General features: G+C 47.0%; 1 protein-coding gene across 1 annotated transcript; it reads right to left on the bottom strand.

The window, feature by feature from the left end:
• Positions 1 to 801: 801 nt before the first annotated feature.
• Positions 802 to 8,886, bottom strand: Sncb (synuclein beta). The gene is made up of 6 exons (XM_004836323.3): positions 8,324 to 8,886; positions 7,591 to 7,720; positions 5,679 to 5,720; positions 5,398 to 5,516; positions 1,783 to 1,872; positions 802 to 1,439 (listed from the first exon to the last, which is right to left on the bottom strand). The coding sequence occupies exons 2-6, from the start codon at positions 7,709 to 7,711 to the stop codon at positions 1,407 to 1,409; spliced, it is 405 nt and encodes a 134-aa protein (XP_004836380.1). The 5' UTR covers positions 7,712 to 7,720; positions 8,324 to 8,886; the 3' UTR covers positions 802 to 1,406.
• Between the last annotated feature and the right edge of the window lie 8,756 nt (positions 8,887 to 17,642).

Genomic DNA, 17,642 nt, shown 5'->3' with positions numbered 1-17,642 from the left:
GTTTTCCTCTGCCCGGGGCGGCGCCTCTGCTCAGAACCCACAGGATCACCCCCTTTTCTTCCTCACTCTGAGACGGTATTGGGGGCCCCCTAGTGCCGATCCTGGTCTGCTCAAGGATCCTGGACGCCTTCCTAGATGTCTGCAGATCCATTTCGGCCGAGAACTCAAACTTTCAGGCGCCCTTGTAGGAGGAGTAGAACACCGCCTGCCAGAGCTCTGTCCTCTTCTGGAGCACTGACCCATTTCCCCTCCCCTTTGACTAATTTTTCTGCGTTGGGCAGGTGTAGGTAGAGGCATGCATGTGCACACGTTCTGCAGCGGGAAGAGGTCTGTCTGCGTATAACAGCACAGCTGATTTCTGAAGGCTTCTCTGAGGCACATGTGCAACTAACAGACCGCACGTGTCTGCACGCGTGTGCACGCTTGCGCTGCCCGGGGTACGTACACGCGGGTTCTCGCGTGAGGGCCTGCGTACGTGCACGCGCGTCCCCCTGCCTGTGCGGCGCGGGGCTTCCCATGGCCTTGTACCCCTAGTAAGCACGTTACAGCCCAGCAGGTGGCGCCCCCGAGCCACCTTTCAGCCTCCCGGTCAACTGTGCGTCCCAACCCAGGAGAGACCCTCCTCTACCCCTCCAGGTCTTGGGCAGGGGCGAAGAGAAGAAGTCGAAGTCGAGGTCCCGGAAGCCAGTCCTGTGCCTGGGTCTAGTGTGCCAGATCCCAAAGGACAGAGGGCCACTCTGGGACCCGGAAGCCCACCTACCTCCTCCACCAGGCGCTCAGCCCTGCACATGCGGCGCTGGCTACAGACAGGTTGGCTTTATTCATGGACACACTCCGGGGGGCGGCCGGGCCCGCCCACCCGGGACACGCTCACACTGGGGTGGGTTGGGGACTCTCCATGCCACAATCACAACACACGACGCCCGCTCTCGGACCGGGCCAGCTGAGGGAGGGGCATGGCACAGACTGGCTCCTGGTTTTGGTTAAAAAAAAAGTTCTTGGGGTCGATGTGGGTGTGGGGTGGGGTGCTCTGGGGCTGCCCGGGAGCCCCTCGGAGAGCCTCTGTTAGGGGTGTTGGAGGAGCCGTCACTTTCCTACCTTCGTTTAAAAATACATAGAACATGCTACATTCGCTCAGACGCTGGACAGGATGGGACCAGAAGGGGCCACACTGGTGGGGCGAGACTCCTAGCCGCGGCGGAAGCCCCGGCCCAGTCCATGCCCCAGGGTTGGACGCGGGCAGGTAGGACAGACAGATGGACAGACACACAGACTCCAAGGGGGCGCCTCGGAGAAGGAAGATCTCGTGTTTTGGGGAAAAAGTAGAAGGACGCCCTGGCTCTGGGGGGGGGCGGGGCAGGGACAGGGAAGGAATTGTGCTGCTGGTGGGGGGCCGTCCTGGTCCCTTACGCCTCTGGCTCATATTCCTGATACTCCTCCTGCATCAGAGGGATAGGATGGGGTAGAGAAGAGCAAAAGGGAGGGGAGATTGGAGACCAACAGCCAACTCTGGCAGCCAGATCCCTTCGGAAGACATCGCACGCCCCTCCCCCTGGGCGGAAGGCACCTAGAGTTGGGGGTCAGCAGGGTTCCCTGGGCTCTGTTAGGCCCCATCTGTCCTCCCCTCCATTCTTCCACCCCTGGCAGCCTGGGTTCTAAAGAGGAACGGATTGGTGCTCCATTCTCAATCTTATCATGCAAGGGACGGCCCACCAGGGCGGCAGAATTGGCAGCAATCTTCCTGGACACCCAGAGACACACCCGGCCCTGCTACCCCCTCACCTGGGGTGGTTCCTCATAACTTTCCCCTTCTGGCTCCATCAAGGGCTCAATTAGTGGCTCCTCAGCAGCTTCCTGGGCCACTTCCTCTGGCTGTGGGCAGATAGGGCAAGGCTGATGAGAACAGCAGGGATATCTCCCAAAAGCCTGTGCTGGTAAGCCTCTGGCTGATTGGAAGAGCGGGGAAGGCAAGGACAGGTTGGCAGTGTAAGAATTTTTAATTAAATCTTTTATTTGGAGCACTTTGGAAGTGGGGTGGTGTGAGGGAGTAACCCTTCCTGATTATCACCCGAAGCTGGGAGCAAGGGGGTGAGGGTACAGGCTCTCTGTGCCTCTCCCCCCAGCACCTGGCAGCCTCTGCATGTCCATCATTTTCAACTGGATGGAAGAGGGGAGACCTCACACTCAGTCACCCATTCATCCCTCTCCCCTTTGTGTCTGGCTCTCCTGAATGGCAAGACCTGAGAGAACCCTGGAGATTCCCGTGCAGGGCTGGAGGGAGATGGAGGCTTAGGGACAGGAATGGGCAGGGCCTCTGAGCCATTCTCCTGCCACCTTCCGCTCTTTCCTCCCCCAGGGCCCAGAGTGGCCTGGTTTCTTCGCTGTTGCTATTTTAAGATAAGCTGGAAGCAACAGCTCATGGTGTTGCTTGGATGTGTGAGCTAAGACTTTCCCCTCCCCCTTGCATCTGCTGCCCAGATAGGCACAGATCAGCAGGCATGCATATAGGGGGCTGCCAAATACATGCCTGGCCACTTGCAGGTGAGCACATGTGTGTGCATAAAACACAGGACTGAGCTGTTTGCACATACAGACACATGGAACAGTCCCTGTCTAGGTGGACCCGTAAGTTTATAGCTCCTGACCTGGCTTATTCCTCCTATTGCAGGAGGAATATTTGCTTGCCCCAAGCCACCCAGCTATGACAAGAACCCAGGGAAGAAACATAGTGTTAAGAATCCTAACCTGAGCACATAATTTGGAAGCAAGCTATATGTGCAAACAGAATGGGTATGTACACTGTGGTCTAGTTACACAGTGGAATAGTACACAAGAATGAAGAACAACAATAGCATGTACTTTATGAAGACATTTACATAAAGTTAAAAAACATCTAACTAATTTGTGGTGGTAGAAGTGAGGAAGCAGGTACTCTTGGAGGGGGTTGGCAGGGCCAAGATCGAGGTAAGATAAATGAAGCACATAGGGTTCAATTGCTAGCCAAGTATTCGCTCCTAGGGCCCTATGAGTGGGTACCCTCTCTCCTCCCTTGTCTCTGTCTAGCCCGGCTTTAGGAATAGGGACTTGGAAAGGAGAACAAAGGAAGGGTGCAGGGTTGAGGGGCTGATATTTTGTCTTGATCTGACTGCTGGTTACATAGAGAAAATTTCACAGAGCTACATGCTTTATTGCATGTACGTTGTACTTCAATAAAAAGTCACTTAAGGGTCGAGTATACAGTTCAATGATAGAGCACATGCTCAGCAAGCATGAGACCCTGAGATCCATGCCCAGCACCAAAAACCCCCCCCAAAACCAAAGAACAAATAAAACAACCCCAGCCTGGCCCTTACTAGCTACCTGGCATCAGACAAGTCATTTCGCCTCGAATGAATCACAGCCTCCTGGGATGGAGAACAAGGTAGTGCTGTGTGCCTTGAGGAACTATGGGGAGGAGTCCATGATAATGTATTGAAAGCAAGCTGGAAGGTGGAAATCATCAGATATGCTGGCTCTGATCTTTTCCGGGTTCCCTCACCCCTGGGAGCCCTGGAGGGTTGCTGTTTGGATTGTAACTCTAATCTTGAGTCCCTTGAGAGAGTAGCCATGAGGTTTTCCAAGCACCAGTAGGAGAAAGATGGCCAGAGAGAAATGACTCTGTACAAAGGCCTGTCACAAAGACCCTCGGGATGGCGCATCAGGCCCAGACCTGCCTCTTTTTGTACCCCAGCACCCAGCACAGGTTTGGCCCTGTGTTGGCACAAAGTGACTCCCATGATGTAGACCTAAGCTTATGCTCCCAACAACCTTACAGGAGGGAAGGAGACAAGGGGTCTTTGGCAAGTCACTTCACACTTGAACCTCAGTTCTTCTATCTGTACAGTGGGCCAGTTATGGTGCCTTCCTCAAGGGACACTGGAAAGATTCAATGTGTCCCTCCATGTAAAATGTCTGGGGATCAATGAATGGGAATAATCACTGGTAATATGATTACAGGAAATGGAAATTATACAGATGGTAAAATTTGGAGACAGCACTGGAACCAGAGGTACTGAGTCAAGACCTAGGCTTTGAACAGTGGAAGGAACTAGTCATGCAAAATGTGTGGAGTGGAGTGTGGTATGGGGTCTCCCTGGCCCGATGGATACACTCACCTAGATTGCATCCTGATCATCCAAACCAAACATTGAAGAGTCTCCACTTCCACTGCACATGTGCGGGGACAGACACAGGGACTCACAGGAGGAATGTCTAGACACGTGTCTATAAGTGCATGGGGCACACTGTCCTTGTGGTACACCTCCATGCCCACCTGTGGTTACATGATCCTCTGGGGGCAGACACGGACTGCTTGTATGACCATGAGGCCAACTGGGCCACTCACTGTATGCAAGCCAGGCTCTGTCTGTATCTCAGAGTGTAGCCCCTGGGATTGCAGCATTAACATCACCTGCATACTTGTTAGAAATAAAAATTCTTGGGTCCCACCTCAGACCTAGTGAACCAGAAGTTCTAGGGATGGGGCTGACCTTCTGTATTTTCTTGTGGCCTCCTGGTAATGCTGATACATGTTTAAATTTTAAGAATTTCTCATCTGTATTATCGCTACCCTGCCTAAGAGGACTATTGTGTTCATCTTCCACGTTGTAGGCAGATAATCAGCTCAGAGACATGATGGGATCTGTCCAGGGCCACACAGCCAGGGAGTAGTAGGGCTGTTCCACGAGGCTCAGGAGCTCACAGCTCTTTCCCTACAGTGTGTCCTAATGCAGTCCCCTGGCTTCATGCTTACATGTGTAGCCACTAGCCTCCCCTGGGGAAACAAATGTGACATACAGACCCTCTCACCATACTTACACCTGCCTCCAGGCCTTAACTGTCTGAAATACACTTCTTGCACGTCTGTCTCATCTGTTGGGTGTCAGCTCAGACGTCACATTCTCAGTGAAGACTTTCTGGCTCAAGTAGCCCCCTTGTCCTTTGACTCCATCCTGTTACCTTTGTTGTTTTGTCTTCCCAGAACCTATCCTTGTCTGAAATCACCTTGCTTATTGGGTTGCTTTTTACCATCTCTTCCCACTACAGTGTCACCTGCATGAATGGAGGATCCCATTCACTGCAGGAGCCTCTAGGACAATTTCTCGCTGGCATGGACATTCATTTAATGAAATGAATGACACATGCAGATGTGGCCAGAAGTGGGATGCATGCAGACAGCCAATTCTGGGTCCCTGTCACAGGCAGCACTGCTTCTATGCACACATTCCGCGTGCATAGATGGCCTCATTCTGAGCCCTGTAGAATGGAAGACAAGGATGTTTGTACCCAGGCTGGCTGTGGGTGCAGGGGAGGATGCCTGGTGTGTGTGGGACACATGTGTGCCAGATGGTCACTCACCTTCAGGTCACTGGGGAACTCCTCCTTCTTTACCAGGCCTGTGGCCGCCGCGATATTCCCGGCCCCAGAGAAAACGGCTCCTCCCAGATGTGATGCCTGCTCCTTGGTTTTCTCAGCCACTGGAGCACCGAGGATGTGGGGAAGGGGTTGAGTGGCCAGAGTGAAGGAGGCATAGATGCCCCCACATAACATCCCAGGGCCTTCCCTTCCCAGGTAGCACCCCCCCAGATCATAATAGGCTGGAGTGAAGGAAAGGGGCAATGCCAGGGGTGGGCTGGTACCTGAGGCCACACCCTGTACCACTCCCTCTCTGGTCTTGCTTCCTGCAGGGAGGAAAAAAAGGAGCACATTTAAGGAGTCTGAGCTGAGGGAACAGAATCTAGCAGAGCATAGGAGTTGCAAGGTGGGCAGAAGGATATAGGTGGTAGTGGATACCCTGGCCCCATCCCTGCCTCGCTGGTCCCCACATCATGTAAGTCCTGCCCCAGTGTTAATGTTAAGAAGTGTGATTGGGTCCACATACCAGAAACAGGGGGCATGTTGAGAAATGAAGTTGGAATGGAGACTGAGGCAGAGCCATGAAGGGCATTGAATGCTAGGCTACAGGGAGTTGAAGCTTTAATGTTAGGGACTAGGGGGTACTGGGGGAGGGATTCTGGACAGGGGAGGAGCAGGAGGTGCCAGTCTGAGAAGGAGGACAGTGTGGCTTGCAGGCATGAAGTCTGTTAGAAGAGAGACAGTGACAAGGATGCCTGGGGTCAACAGGAGTGGAGCGGCAGGGCTGGCAAGGAGGCATGGGGGAGGCCAGAGCTGGGTCAGGCCGATGTGGGTTCAGGCCTTCCTCTGTCTCCATCACCACTGCCCTGGCCCATGCCACCCTCTTCTGGTGGCAACACTGTTTCCCAATGGGACCCCATGCAACTTGTTCTGTCCCCAGAGGCCCAAGAGACCTTTCTAAATGGAAGTCAGATCATGTCAGTCTGTTGCTTATGATCTCTCATTGCAATTACAATACTGTTTTGCTCTGCCTCTGCTCTCCATGCATTTGAAGGCCTTCATACCTGCCTTTTCTGCCCCACCCATCCCTCAGCTGACCCCTATTATTCAGGCTCAAATGCTACCTCTTTTTATCCTATCCAAAAACGGCCCCCACCCCTGCCATGTTAAACTGTGTCACCATGAGGAGATGAGGCACCCTTGTTGTGCTGTTCACTGGTACATCCCCAGCACCTGCACAATGCTTGGCACATAGTAGGTGGTCACTAAATGTTGTTCGAATTTCTACAATTCAAATCTGCTGTGATCTTGGGGCAACTTACTAGCCCCATGAAGCCTGCATAAGGGATACTTCTACCTGCTGCACACAAGCAAGCCTCCAGTCACCATATGGGCTCTGAAACACAGTAAGTGTAAATTCCAGCCCATCTTCTCTTTATGTAAATGACCCTATAAGCTCCTTTCACACTTAGGGAGAGTAACCACCTGGCCTTTCTCCTGACACCAGCTGGCAGCTTCGAGGAGGTTGGACAAGAGAAGAAATGGTGATAGTGGAACCACAGGCACTGGGAGGCAGAGGGACCTGGTGAGCAACTCAGTCCTGGTGATGGCTGGAGGGAGGGCCCACAAAAGGCTAGCTTCAGAGTCTATAAAGCTGTGTTTGAACCCTAGCTTCGGGTATAATCAGCTGTGTGACCTTGGGCAAGATAGGCGAGGCCCTAGGAGCCCCGGTGTCCTTGATCTGTCGAATGGGCTGGGAGCATTAAATGAGGTAATGGATGTTATGGTAGTTTGCACAGCACTTGGCCCAGAGCATGGGTTCAAAACCAGGTACTATCAGCTAGGGATTTAGCTCAGTGGTTCCACGCCTGCCTCACAAGTGCAAGGACCTGAGTTCGATCCCCAGTACAAAACAAAACAAAAAAACAACCCAGGTACTGTTAATAATGGTAATAGAAATTTTTAAAAAGGAGGCTCTCTGCTTTGCTCGCTGCAGGGGTCCCTGGTCTTCCAGTGGAACCCCACCTTCATCAACCCTTCACCAACCCAGGCTTCCGTGGGCTGCGTCCCCAGTGACCCCTGCTGACCCCGCCCCATCTGCTGACTCATATTCTCCTGCCCCTCTCTGAGGACCCTGTCCCCACACCCTCAGAGGACACCCAAACCCTGCACCCCAGAAGCCCCGCCCTCGCCCACCGACGTAGAGGACGCCTTCCTTGGTCTTCTCCGCGGCCTCGGTGACCCCTTGCTTGGTTTTCTCAGCGGCAGCCACAACGCCCTCCTTGGCCATGGACAGGCCCTTCATGAACACGTCCATCCTGGCGGCCTGGGAAGGGCGAAGACACGGGCACCGGAGCTCTGGCTCCGCACCCCCACCCCGCCCTTCCGAGGGACGCGATGCCCCCCTCCCCGCGCCTTGACGCCCCTTCTGGGTCCGGAGCCCTTTCCTCCTCCCTGGACTCCCCAGTGCGAAGCCTCAGGGCCGCGGTGAGTCCTAGTGTCCTTGAAACCCGGGACGAGGGAGGGGCCACCGCCTCTGTTATCCAGAGCCCTGCAACCTGCAGCCCCGCGGAACCGGGGTGCCGGGCTCGGCGCGAAGACCCGTGGCCCACCTGTACACACACGACAGTCACACGGTCACAAACACACACCACGGACACGCTCACGTGCACATACAGGACAGGCGGACGCTCAAAGGCGCACGGCCCGTCCGACACACTCCGGCGCGGACGCACGTCCACACGGCCGCTCAGTTGCAAACAGAGACCGACACACGTCCCCGGGGGTGCACACAGCCGCGCACCCACCCTCTCCCTGCAGCCCTGCTCCATTTTCCAGCCCCTTCCCCATCTCTAGCCCCTTCCTCATCCCGCCCCAGTTCCTTCTGGGTCCCCAGCCCATTCCCCACCCGGGCGCGCGGTCGCCTCACCTGGATGCCGGGCCCGGGGTGGGAATGGAGTGGCGGCTGCGGCGAGCAGACCCTGACGCTCAGCTAGGACCCGCTCGGGGTGAGCTCCGGGCCCGCGGGGGATGCGGCCGCGGCCAGGCGCTTGGGTCACGGGTCCTGAGCAGGGGAGCAGCAGTGCCCGGGCCTTGGTGCGATGCCACCAAGGTACTCCTAGCACCCAGCTCGCTCTCACGCTCCGGCTCCTGCTCCGGCTCCGGCGCTGCGGCAGCTCTGAGCTCAGCGCCCCCCCTGGCGGCCGCGCCGCCCCTCCGCCTGACTGACAGTGGGCGGGGAGGGTGACATCTCCGCGGAGCAGACGAGCCTCCCGGGCGGGCCTCTGACGCGCCACTGGGGACCCGGGGACGTGAGGCTTGTAGTCTTTTGGGGGTAGGGGAGGGGGGATGATGTGGCGTGCTGGGAGTGGGGAAGAAATAATGCGATCGGCTTTGGGGTTCAGACGGGCGGAAACCCTAGCTGCGGCTGTCACTGACTGTGGAACCTCAGGCCGCCCCGCTGTCGTTCCTCTTCTCTAAAACACGATGGCTGACTGGATGCGTGATTATTGAGCACTTAGGCAGGTGGTTCGGGTCCAAGGGGTGGAGACAGTGGAAAAGGAAATCAAGGTCCTTGCTCTTGTGGGGGGTCCTACAGGGAAGGAACCCTGAGAGCTCAGGGGATCGGGGATGCAGTAAAGAAGTGATATCTGAGCTGGGACCACATAGGATGGGTGAGATTTCATCTGGCAGACAGGGGGAAGGAGCTGTTAGGCTGCGGAGGTAGCATGGATAAAGGGACTGTGGCCAGAAATGCAGGGTGTGTGTGACAGGTGAAAAAGTGAGGCAGAACCAGCAGCCAGACTGCGCAGGGCCTGGGGGGAAATGCTCATAGGCTGCTGAGAGGGCTGCACTGCAAATTGGCGCAGTTTTTGGAAGGCAGTTTGGCACTGTTTACGGAAAGCATGAGTGCATTCTCCTTTTGAGCCAAAGCTCCCCTTCCAGGAATTTATTCCATGACTCTCTTCTCATACAAGTGCACGCAGACATTTGTGTCGGGATGTTCCTTGCAGCAGGCTTTATTGTTGCACAAAATTGTAGGGAATCTAAACATCCATCTGCAGAGGACTGGCTAGTTAGGGATGGCACATCCACCCAGTGACATGCTGCGCTTTGGTTAGAAAAGAGGAGCTGGACAGGTGTGCAGCGACATGGAAACAGGGGAAGATATGTAGGGTGCTAGATGGTTGTGTGTCGAACAGGCCAATTCTGATACAGAGAAAATTATATATGTACTTATCAATAGTATATTAAATGCATATAAATATATAAATTTTGGTATCAAAATATATTTATATAAATATATACTGGTGTATATACACATTTATCACATATCACACATTATTCACAGGCACCTTATATACAAATATATAAATACAGTTCACCCTCTGTATCTGAGGTTACACCCCATATACACCCCATGTTCCAATTCAACCAATGATGGATCAAAAAATACTTGGAAAAAATTGGATCTATTCTGAATATGTAGGGACTTTTTTCTTGTTATTAATCTTTTAAAAAAATTTTATTGGTACATTTTTATATACATAATGATAACACTCATCAGAGGGAATATGTACCTGTGCATGATATATCTTGCTTCTTTTTTCCCCATTCCCCTCCCCTCCTTTCAGCCCCTCTTCCCCTCCTTATTTACAAAAACTTTGTTTCCCTTTTTTTCTTTCTAGTCTTTTTTTCTTGTCCCTTTCTTCCTTTCCCCTCCTGCTCCTTTGTTCCCCTTCTCATTTGAACATTTTCTTCCCATTTCCCAATATCTATTATACATTCTGGTCCTTAAACTTTCAGTTTCTCACACTAGAGAGACTATGTGGTATTTAAACACGTGTGTCTGATATATTTCACTTAAGTGTATGGTCTCCAAGTGCATCCATTTAGTTAGAAATGTTTCAAGCTTATCATTTTTTATGGCAGAGTTGTACTCCATTGCATAAAAAAACCCCACATCTTCTTTATCCATTCAGCAGCTGATGCTATTTGGGCTGTTTTGAAGATTTAACTATTACAAATGTGCCACTATAAACATGGGTCCACATATATTGCTGTGGTATGATGTTTTTAATTCTTTTGGGAAGATACCAAGAAGAGGTATAGCTGGGTCAAATGGAATCTCTAGTTTTAGTTTTTTGAGAAATTGTCACACTGATTTCCACAGTGATCACACCAGTCTACACTCCCACCAGCAATGGAGAAGGGTTCCTTTTTCCTCACAACCCCTCCAGTACTTGTTATTGGTTGATTTCTTGATAGCAGCCATTCTTTCTGGAGTGAGATGAAATCTCAGCATTGTTTTAATTTGCATCTCTTGAATGACCAGTGATGTTGAACATTTTTTGGTATATTTCCCATTTCTACTTCTTCATCTAAGAAGTCTCTGTTCATTTCAGATGCCCATTTTTGGATCAGGTCTTATACATTTTTTTTCTTTTTTCTTTTTGTGGTACTGGGGATCGAACTCAGGACTTTTTGGTTTCAAGACAGAAGCTGGATGGAAATAAAGTCTTTGTAAATAGGGAAGGGTGGAGGGCATGAAGGGAGGGCTAGGAATGGGGAAAAAATAAGAACCAAGATGCATTATATAAAGGTACAATTCCCAATGAGAAATGTAATTGTGTTGTATACCTACAATGTACCAATAAAAGAATTTAATACATACACAAAAAAAGACAGGTGCTGGAACCACTGAGCTAAATCCCCAGCCCATGGGTCTTTAAATTTGGGGAGTCTAATTTTTTTGAATCCGTTATATATTCTAGATAGTCTTTTGTCTGAGGAACAGCTAGCAAAATTTTTTTTCCACTCTGTGGTTTGTCTCTTTCTGTTGTTGGTTTCTCTTGCTGTGCAAAAGCTTTTTAATAAGATGAAGTCCATGGGCGGGGGATTTAGCTCAGTGGTTCTGGCGCCTGCCTTGCAACTGCAAGGTCCTAAGTTCGATCCCTGGTACCAAAAAAAAAAAAAAAGATGAAGTCCAGGTTGTTGATTCTTTGTGATATTTCCTGTGCTATTGAGGTTTTGTTCATCAAGTCTTTGCCTACTCCCATGTCCTCCAATGTTCTACCTTCCAGCAGATTTAGTGTTTCTGTTTTAGTATATAGATCTTTGATCCATTTCAATTTTAGATTAGAGTATGGTGAGAGATATGGGTCTAAGTTCAATCTTTAGCCCTGTGGAAAGCCAGTTTTTCCAGCACCACTTATTAAAGAGGCTATCTTTCTTCAAGTGACGATGTTTATCTCCTGTGTCAAAGATAAGGTGGCTGAGTATGTTTGGAGTTGTTTCTGCATTTTCTAATCTGTTCCATTGATACTCAGGTCTGTTCTTTTGCCAGTACCAAGCTGTTTTTCTCACAGTAGCTTTGTAGTATAATTTCAAGTCAGAGATTGTGATGTTTCCTGCCTTGCCTTTGTTGCCCAGAATTCTTTGCTATTCTAGATCTCTTCTGGTTCCGAATGAAATTTAGAATTGTTCTAATTCTGTGAGATATGTTGTTGGAATTTTAATCGGGATTGCATTAAATCTGTACAACAATTTTGGAAGTATGGCCATTTTCAATATATTGGTTCTTCCTATCCAAGAACAAGGGATATCTTTCCATTTTGTGATATCCTCTTAGATTTCCTTTTTCAGAGAAGTTTTCAATGTAGAGGTCTTTTATTTCCTTCATTAGATTGATTTCTAGGTATTTCATTTTTTGGATACTATTGTGAAAGGTATTGTTTCCCTAAATTCTCTCTCAGTGAGTTTGTTATTTGTGTACAGGAAGGCTATAGATTTTTGAGTGTTGAATTTGTATCCAGGTATGCTATTGAATTTGGTTATCAAATCTAGAAGTCTTTTGGTGGATTTTGGGGGGCTTCTACATAGAGTATCATGTCATCTGAAAATGATAATAATTGAACTTCTTCCTTTCCTATCCTTATTTCTTTATGTTGTCTAATTGCTCCGGCTAATGTTTCCAGAATGACATTAAACAGGAGTGGTGAGGGCTGGGGATTTAGCCCAGTGGTTCCGTTGCCTGCCTCACAAGCGCAAGGACCCGAGTTTGATCCCCAGTACAAAAAAAAAAAAAAAAAAAAGAGTGGTGATAATGGACATCCTTGTCTTATTCTTGATTCTGGAGTTAAAACTTTCAGTTTTTGTTCATTTAGTATGATGTTGGCTGTTAGTTTTTCATAGATGTCTTTTATTAGATTGAGATAAAGACCATCTATATCAATTTTCTGTAGGGTTTTTATCATGAATGGGTGTTGGACCTTGTCAAACACTTTTTCTGCATCTATTGAGAGGATCATATGGTTTTTGTCATTGGCTATGTTACTATAGTGTATGACATGTATTGATTTGCATATGTTGAAGGATCTTTGCATCCCTAGGATGAATCCAACTTGACCATGATGTATAACCAGTTCTAATATTTCTTTGTTGGTTTTTTGTCTAGTTGATCTATTTATTTGTAACAGTGGGGGTATTTAGGTCCCCCATTACAATTGTATTAGTGCTTATTTGATTTTTCATGTTCATTAAAATTTGTCTTATATAGTTGGGTGCACTAGTTTTTGGTGCATATATATTTATGATTGTTATCTCTTCCTCTTGGATTGTTCCCTTTACAAGGATGCAGTGACTTTCTTTGTCTCTTTTTTTTTTTTTTTGGTACCAGGGATCAAACTTGGGTCCTTGTGCCTGCGAAGCAGGCAGAGAAACCACTGAGCTAAATCCCTGGCCCTTCTTTGTCTCTCTTAATCAGTCTTGGCTTGAAATCCACTTTGTCTGTAAATAGAATGCCCCTGCTTTTATCCAGGTTCCTGTCCCATGGAGTACTGTTTTCCATCCTTTGACTTTCAGTGTATGAATTTCTTTCTTTTTTTTTTTTTTTTTTTTGGTACTGGGGATTGAACTTGGGTCCATGCACCTGCACAGCAGGCGGCGAAACCACTGAGCTAAACCCCCGGCCCCAGTGAATTTCTTTTTTAATTAAATATGTTTCTTGTGTATGTAGCATATTGTTGGGTCTTGTTTTTTAATCCATTCTGCCAGTCTGTTTCTTTTGATTGGTGAATTGAGACCATAAACATTGATGGTTATAACTGATATGTATTGACGTATCCCTGTCATGCTATTTTCCTGTTACAGGCTCCCTTTTTCCTTCCTCTGTTTAATTTCTTGCCTCAAAAGGTGGATTCATTCTGTTGGGGTTCATGGAGTTTTAATCCTTGTTATCTTTTTCTAGAATATCCTTCAGAACACTTTGGAATGCTGGTTTGGTGGTTATGAATTTCCTCACTTGTTTTCACGGAAATATCTTGTTTCTCCATCAATTCTGAAAGACAGTTTTGTGGGATACATCAGTCTGGGTTAGAGGATGTTTTCTTTTGAAATACTTGAAATGCTTCACTCCAAGCTCTCCTTGATTTGAGGGTTTGTGTTGAGACGTCTGCTGTGATTCTGATGGGCTTGCCTTTATAGGTGTGCCGCAGACCAGCTGCAGTCGATGTAGGGTAGGAAGGGGAGATGTCCTGGGACGGCGATGAGAAAGAACCTCCACAAGCAATGTCCAGGTTCCCTCTGAGAAGCCTCAGGGTCTACTTTATTTTTATATCTTTAAGCAATAGCTGGGAGGCATTGGGCGGAACATGTTTACATTTTAAGTTGCCTTAGCAATTTCTATTGAAGTAAAGGTTATTTTTTTTGCTAAACAAAATACAATTCCTCTAAGCTGTTTCATCATGAATACATATTTAAAAATTACAATTGTCCCCTTATTTACCCACACCTAAACAGAACAGAAAGTAACTTAATCAAAATCTTTATATCAGTGGGGGTACAAGCAAGATTTAATCAATTAAGTGTCAAACTTGTGGTCGCCACCTGGCTCTTGAGAAACTGCACAATGGTTAATATAGTTTGCTATTAGCTCTCTATTTTACTTTACCTCTATTCATCTTAACTAAATGTCATTTAGGTTCATAGTCCATGAGCAGGAGATATTTACAGCACTTTGAGAAATATTGAGTAACTTGTCTCCTTGATGCATTTACCTGTTTTAACGTTCTTTCTATTTCCCATTTTCCACTATTTCTTTCATGTAAAGTCTGTCTTTCCAATCTTTTTGTAAGACCCCTTTAGTAAATAGAATGTCAACAATAAGAGGGGGAGTTATAGTAGTGGGGAAACAGAGGGGGTTTCAGGAGAGGTTTCTTTAGAAGTGGATGTGGCAATAGAACTAAGAGAAACTGGAATTTGAGACTTGTGAGCCAGATCAGATTTCAATATATCATTACCAATTTGCCTCATGGAGAATTTGTTGTTAGTCACAAACACAATGACTCCTGTGATCAGAGTAACAATTATAAACATTATGGCAAGAAAAAATAAAACATGAGGGTACGATGTGTTCCACCCTTTCTTTCCCCCAGCTGGAACTTTGTCAAGCAGGATTGGAGGTCGGTTGGGCTTCACCATAGGTGATTTGTTTCTTTTCTCTAATAGCTTTTAATATTTTGTTCTTGTGTTGAATTTCTGAAATCTTGAGTATTATATGCCTTGGTGAAGTTTTTTTGATCATGGATAATTGAAGTTCTGTATGCTCATCTTATCCATATGCCAAATTCTTTTTCCCTGCTTGGGAAGTTTTTTGCCATTACTGCTGTGAGCAGGTTTTTTATGTCATTTGCTCTATCTCCTGCTTTTTCATTGACTCAGTTCAATCTTATGTTATTCTTCTTTGCATCATCTAGCAGCTGGTGGATTGATTTCTTGTAGTCCCATGCTGTTTTTAAGAAATCTTTCTTTTTATGATCAGTAACCACAATCCTGTCTTCTATATCTGATATTCTGTCCTCACATTGGCTCATTTCACTGGATTTTTTTTCTTTTTGGTACCAGGGATCAAACTTGGGACCTTGCACTTGCAAGGCAGGCAGTGGAACCACTAAGCTAAATCCCCAGCCCTCACTGGAATTTTTAATCTCCTGAACATCTGTTTGAATCTGTTTCATGGATTTCATTTCTTTCCTATGGTGGGTGTTCATGGTCTCCATAATTTTCTTGAACTCCTTTATTATTTTTTAAAATCTGTATCTGCTCTAGAGTCACTAAGTATGTCTTTCATTATGGTCACCATGTTTGCAATTGTCTGAGAAATCATTTCTGCTTTGATTTTTTTCTAGAGGCTTGTTTATCTGCTTTGTTACTTCTGCTCTTACCACTTCAGAGAGTGCAGGTGGGTGGCTTTCAGATTGTTCAACCTCATTGCCCCCTTGGATTTGCCTTTGTTGAGCTAAAAGTCTGGGATTGCATCTTGTCTAAGTGTCTTGCCATTTTCTTTTCTTCTTCAATTCCTGTGTTGATGCTTGTAAATTGCTTATGGCAAGTAGCTTTATTGCTAGTATTTAGAACCTTTAGGAAATGACTACTTCTCAGAGATGTCTTCCAGGTTAGCTGGCTTTTGGGTTTTGTGTTTGTTGTAAGATCCTACCTCTTCAATTTATTGACAATGAGAAGTTGCTGCCTATATCACCTAGCCCCTGGTTCTTTGGCACTGGCTTATAGTATTATTTATGGCAATCTCAATCTTGGCATACTAGGAGGAACAACTGATTACAACAATTATGTCACCTTGGCTAAAGTGGTACAGTCAGCAATAACACATCATTAAACATAACCTAGAAAATGACGAACTGTGGTAACTATTAATTTTTCACCTTTTGTCAAGGACCAGAGGAGAATTAAGGCCTAATAGCCTCCTCTGTGAGCACAAAGGAAAAAGGGTGATTGCATATTAGGGAAAAATTAAGACAGCTGAGTTTAAGTTGTTTACCAGAGAATATACCGATGGATGTTGGCAATCAGATGAATCTTGTGTTACTTTGATTGCTCATGCCTGTGTTTGGGTGAATAAAAGTGAGGTGAGCCAAAGGCTTGGGGCTTCTCTGCCTACTAGAGGTATGAGGCCCCTGGATGCCCACATATTAAACTGTCTCCATGTCTCTTTGTTATTCATCCTGGTTTGGGTGAACAAGGTCAGGTCAGGGAGGAACAAAATAGGGGGTCTATGTCCTGGATCAAGGCTGGCTGGGTCAGGTGCAGTTGATGCCCCAATGTGGGGCTAGGGACCTGGGTCACCTACTGTTGGCACCCTGAACAGGGACCTGAGACCCAGAGTCACCTACAACCTTTAGCCATATGAACTGGATTTGTGGTTATATAACAAAATCTAAAACCAGAAAAATGTATACAGTTAATATGCCTTCAATATGGCAATTTTATCCTCAGGGTACAAAATAATTTTTATTTATTTATTTAATTTTTTTTGGTACCGGGGATCGAACTTGGGAACTTGCGCTTTCAAGGCAGGCGCCAGAACCACTGAGCTAAATCCCTGGCCCACAAAATAATTTTTGAATCAATAAATTTTATTTTATTTTGTCCCATTTCCCTCTCCTCAAGCACCCTCCCCTTCCTATGTACAAAAGCTTTGTTTCCATTTTTTCCTTCTACTTTCATTTTTTCTTATCTCTTCCTTCCTTTCTCCCTCCCTCCTCCTTTGTTCCCCTTCCTATTTGAACATTTTCTTCCAAGTTCCCAACATCCATTATACATCTCAGTCCTTATTTCCACATTAAGTTTCTTACACCAGAGAAACAATGTGGTACTTAAACTGATTTATTTCACTTAAGAGTATGATCTCAAGGTCCATCCATTTAGTTATAAATGTCTAAAGCTTATCCTTCTTTATGGCAGAGTAGTACTCCATTGTATTATAAAACCACATCTTCTTTATCCACTCATCAGTTGATGGGCGTTTGGGCTGTTTCCAAGATTTAACTATTACAAACTGTGCTGCTATAAACATGAGTGTGCATATATTGCTATAGTATGATTCTTTTAATTCTTTTGGGAAGATACCAAGAAGAGGTATAGCTGGGTCAAATGGGCCCTCTAGTTTTAGTTTTTTGAGAAAGCATTACACTGATTTCTACAGTGGTTGCACGAGTCTACACTCCCACCAGCAGTGGAGAAGGGTTCTTTTTCCCCCACAACCCCTCCAGCATTTGTTATTGGCTGATTTCTTGATAGCGGCCATTCCTTCTGGAGTGAGATGAAATCTCAGCATTGTTTTAATTTGCATCTCTTGAATGACCAGTGATGTCGAACATTTTTTCATATATTTATGTGCCATTTCTACTTCTTCATCTGAGAAGTCTCTGTTCATTTCAGATGCCCATTTT

This window comes from Heterocephalus glaber, unplaced genomic scaffold (genome assembly GCF_053883595.1).
Source record: "Heterocephalus glaber isolate CG9 unplaced genomic scaffold, H.glaber_assembly_v1.0 deba00001606, whole genome shotgun sequence".
NCBI classification, from domain to species: Eukaryota; Metazoa; Chordata; class Mammalia; order Rodentia; family Bathyergidae; genus Heterocephalus; species Heterocephalus glaber.
This window is presented reverse-complemented; position numbering and strand designations above follow the sequence as displayed.

What these genes read in the sequence shown, in the direction of transcription:
- Sncb (XM_004836323.3), bottom strand. Translation starts at nt 7,711, where the DNA reads ATGGACGTGTTCATGAAGGGCCTGTCCATGGCCAAGGAGGGCGTTGTG. An exon ending in GGAAGGCGTCCTCTACGTCG is followed by an intron (nt 5,721 to 7,590) that starts GTGGGCGAGGGC and finishes TCCTCCCTGCAG; the next exon opens with GAAGCAAGACCAGAGAGGGA. An exon ending in AGTTCCCCAGTGACCTGAAG is followed by an intron (nt 1,873 to 5,397) that starts GTGAGTGACCAT and finishes ATCTGCCCACAG; the next exon opens with CCAGAGGAAGTGGCCCAGGA.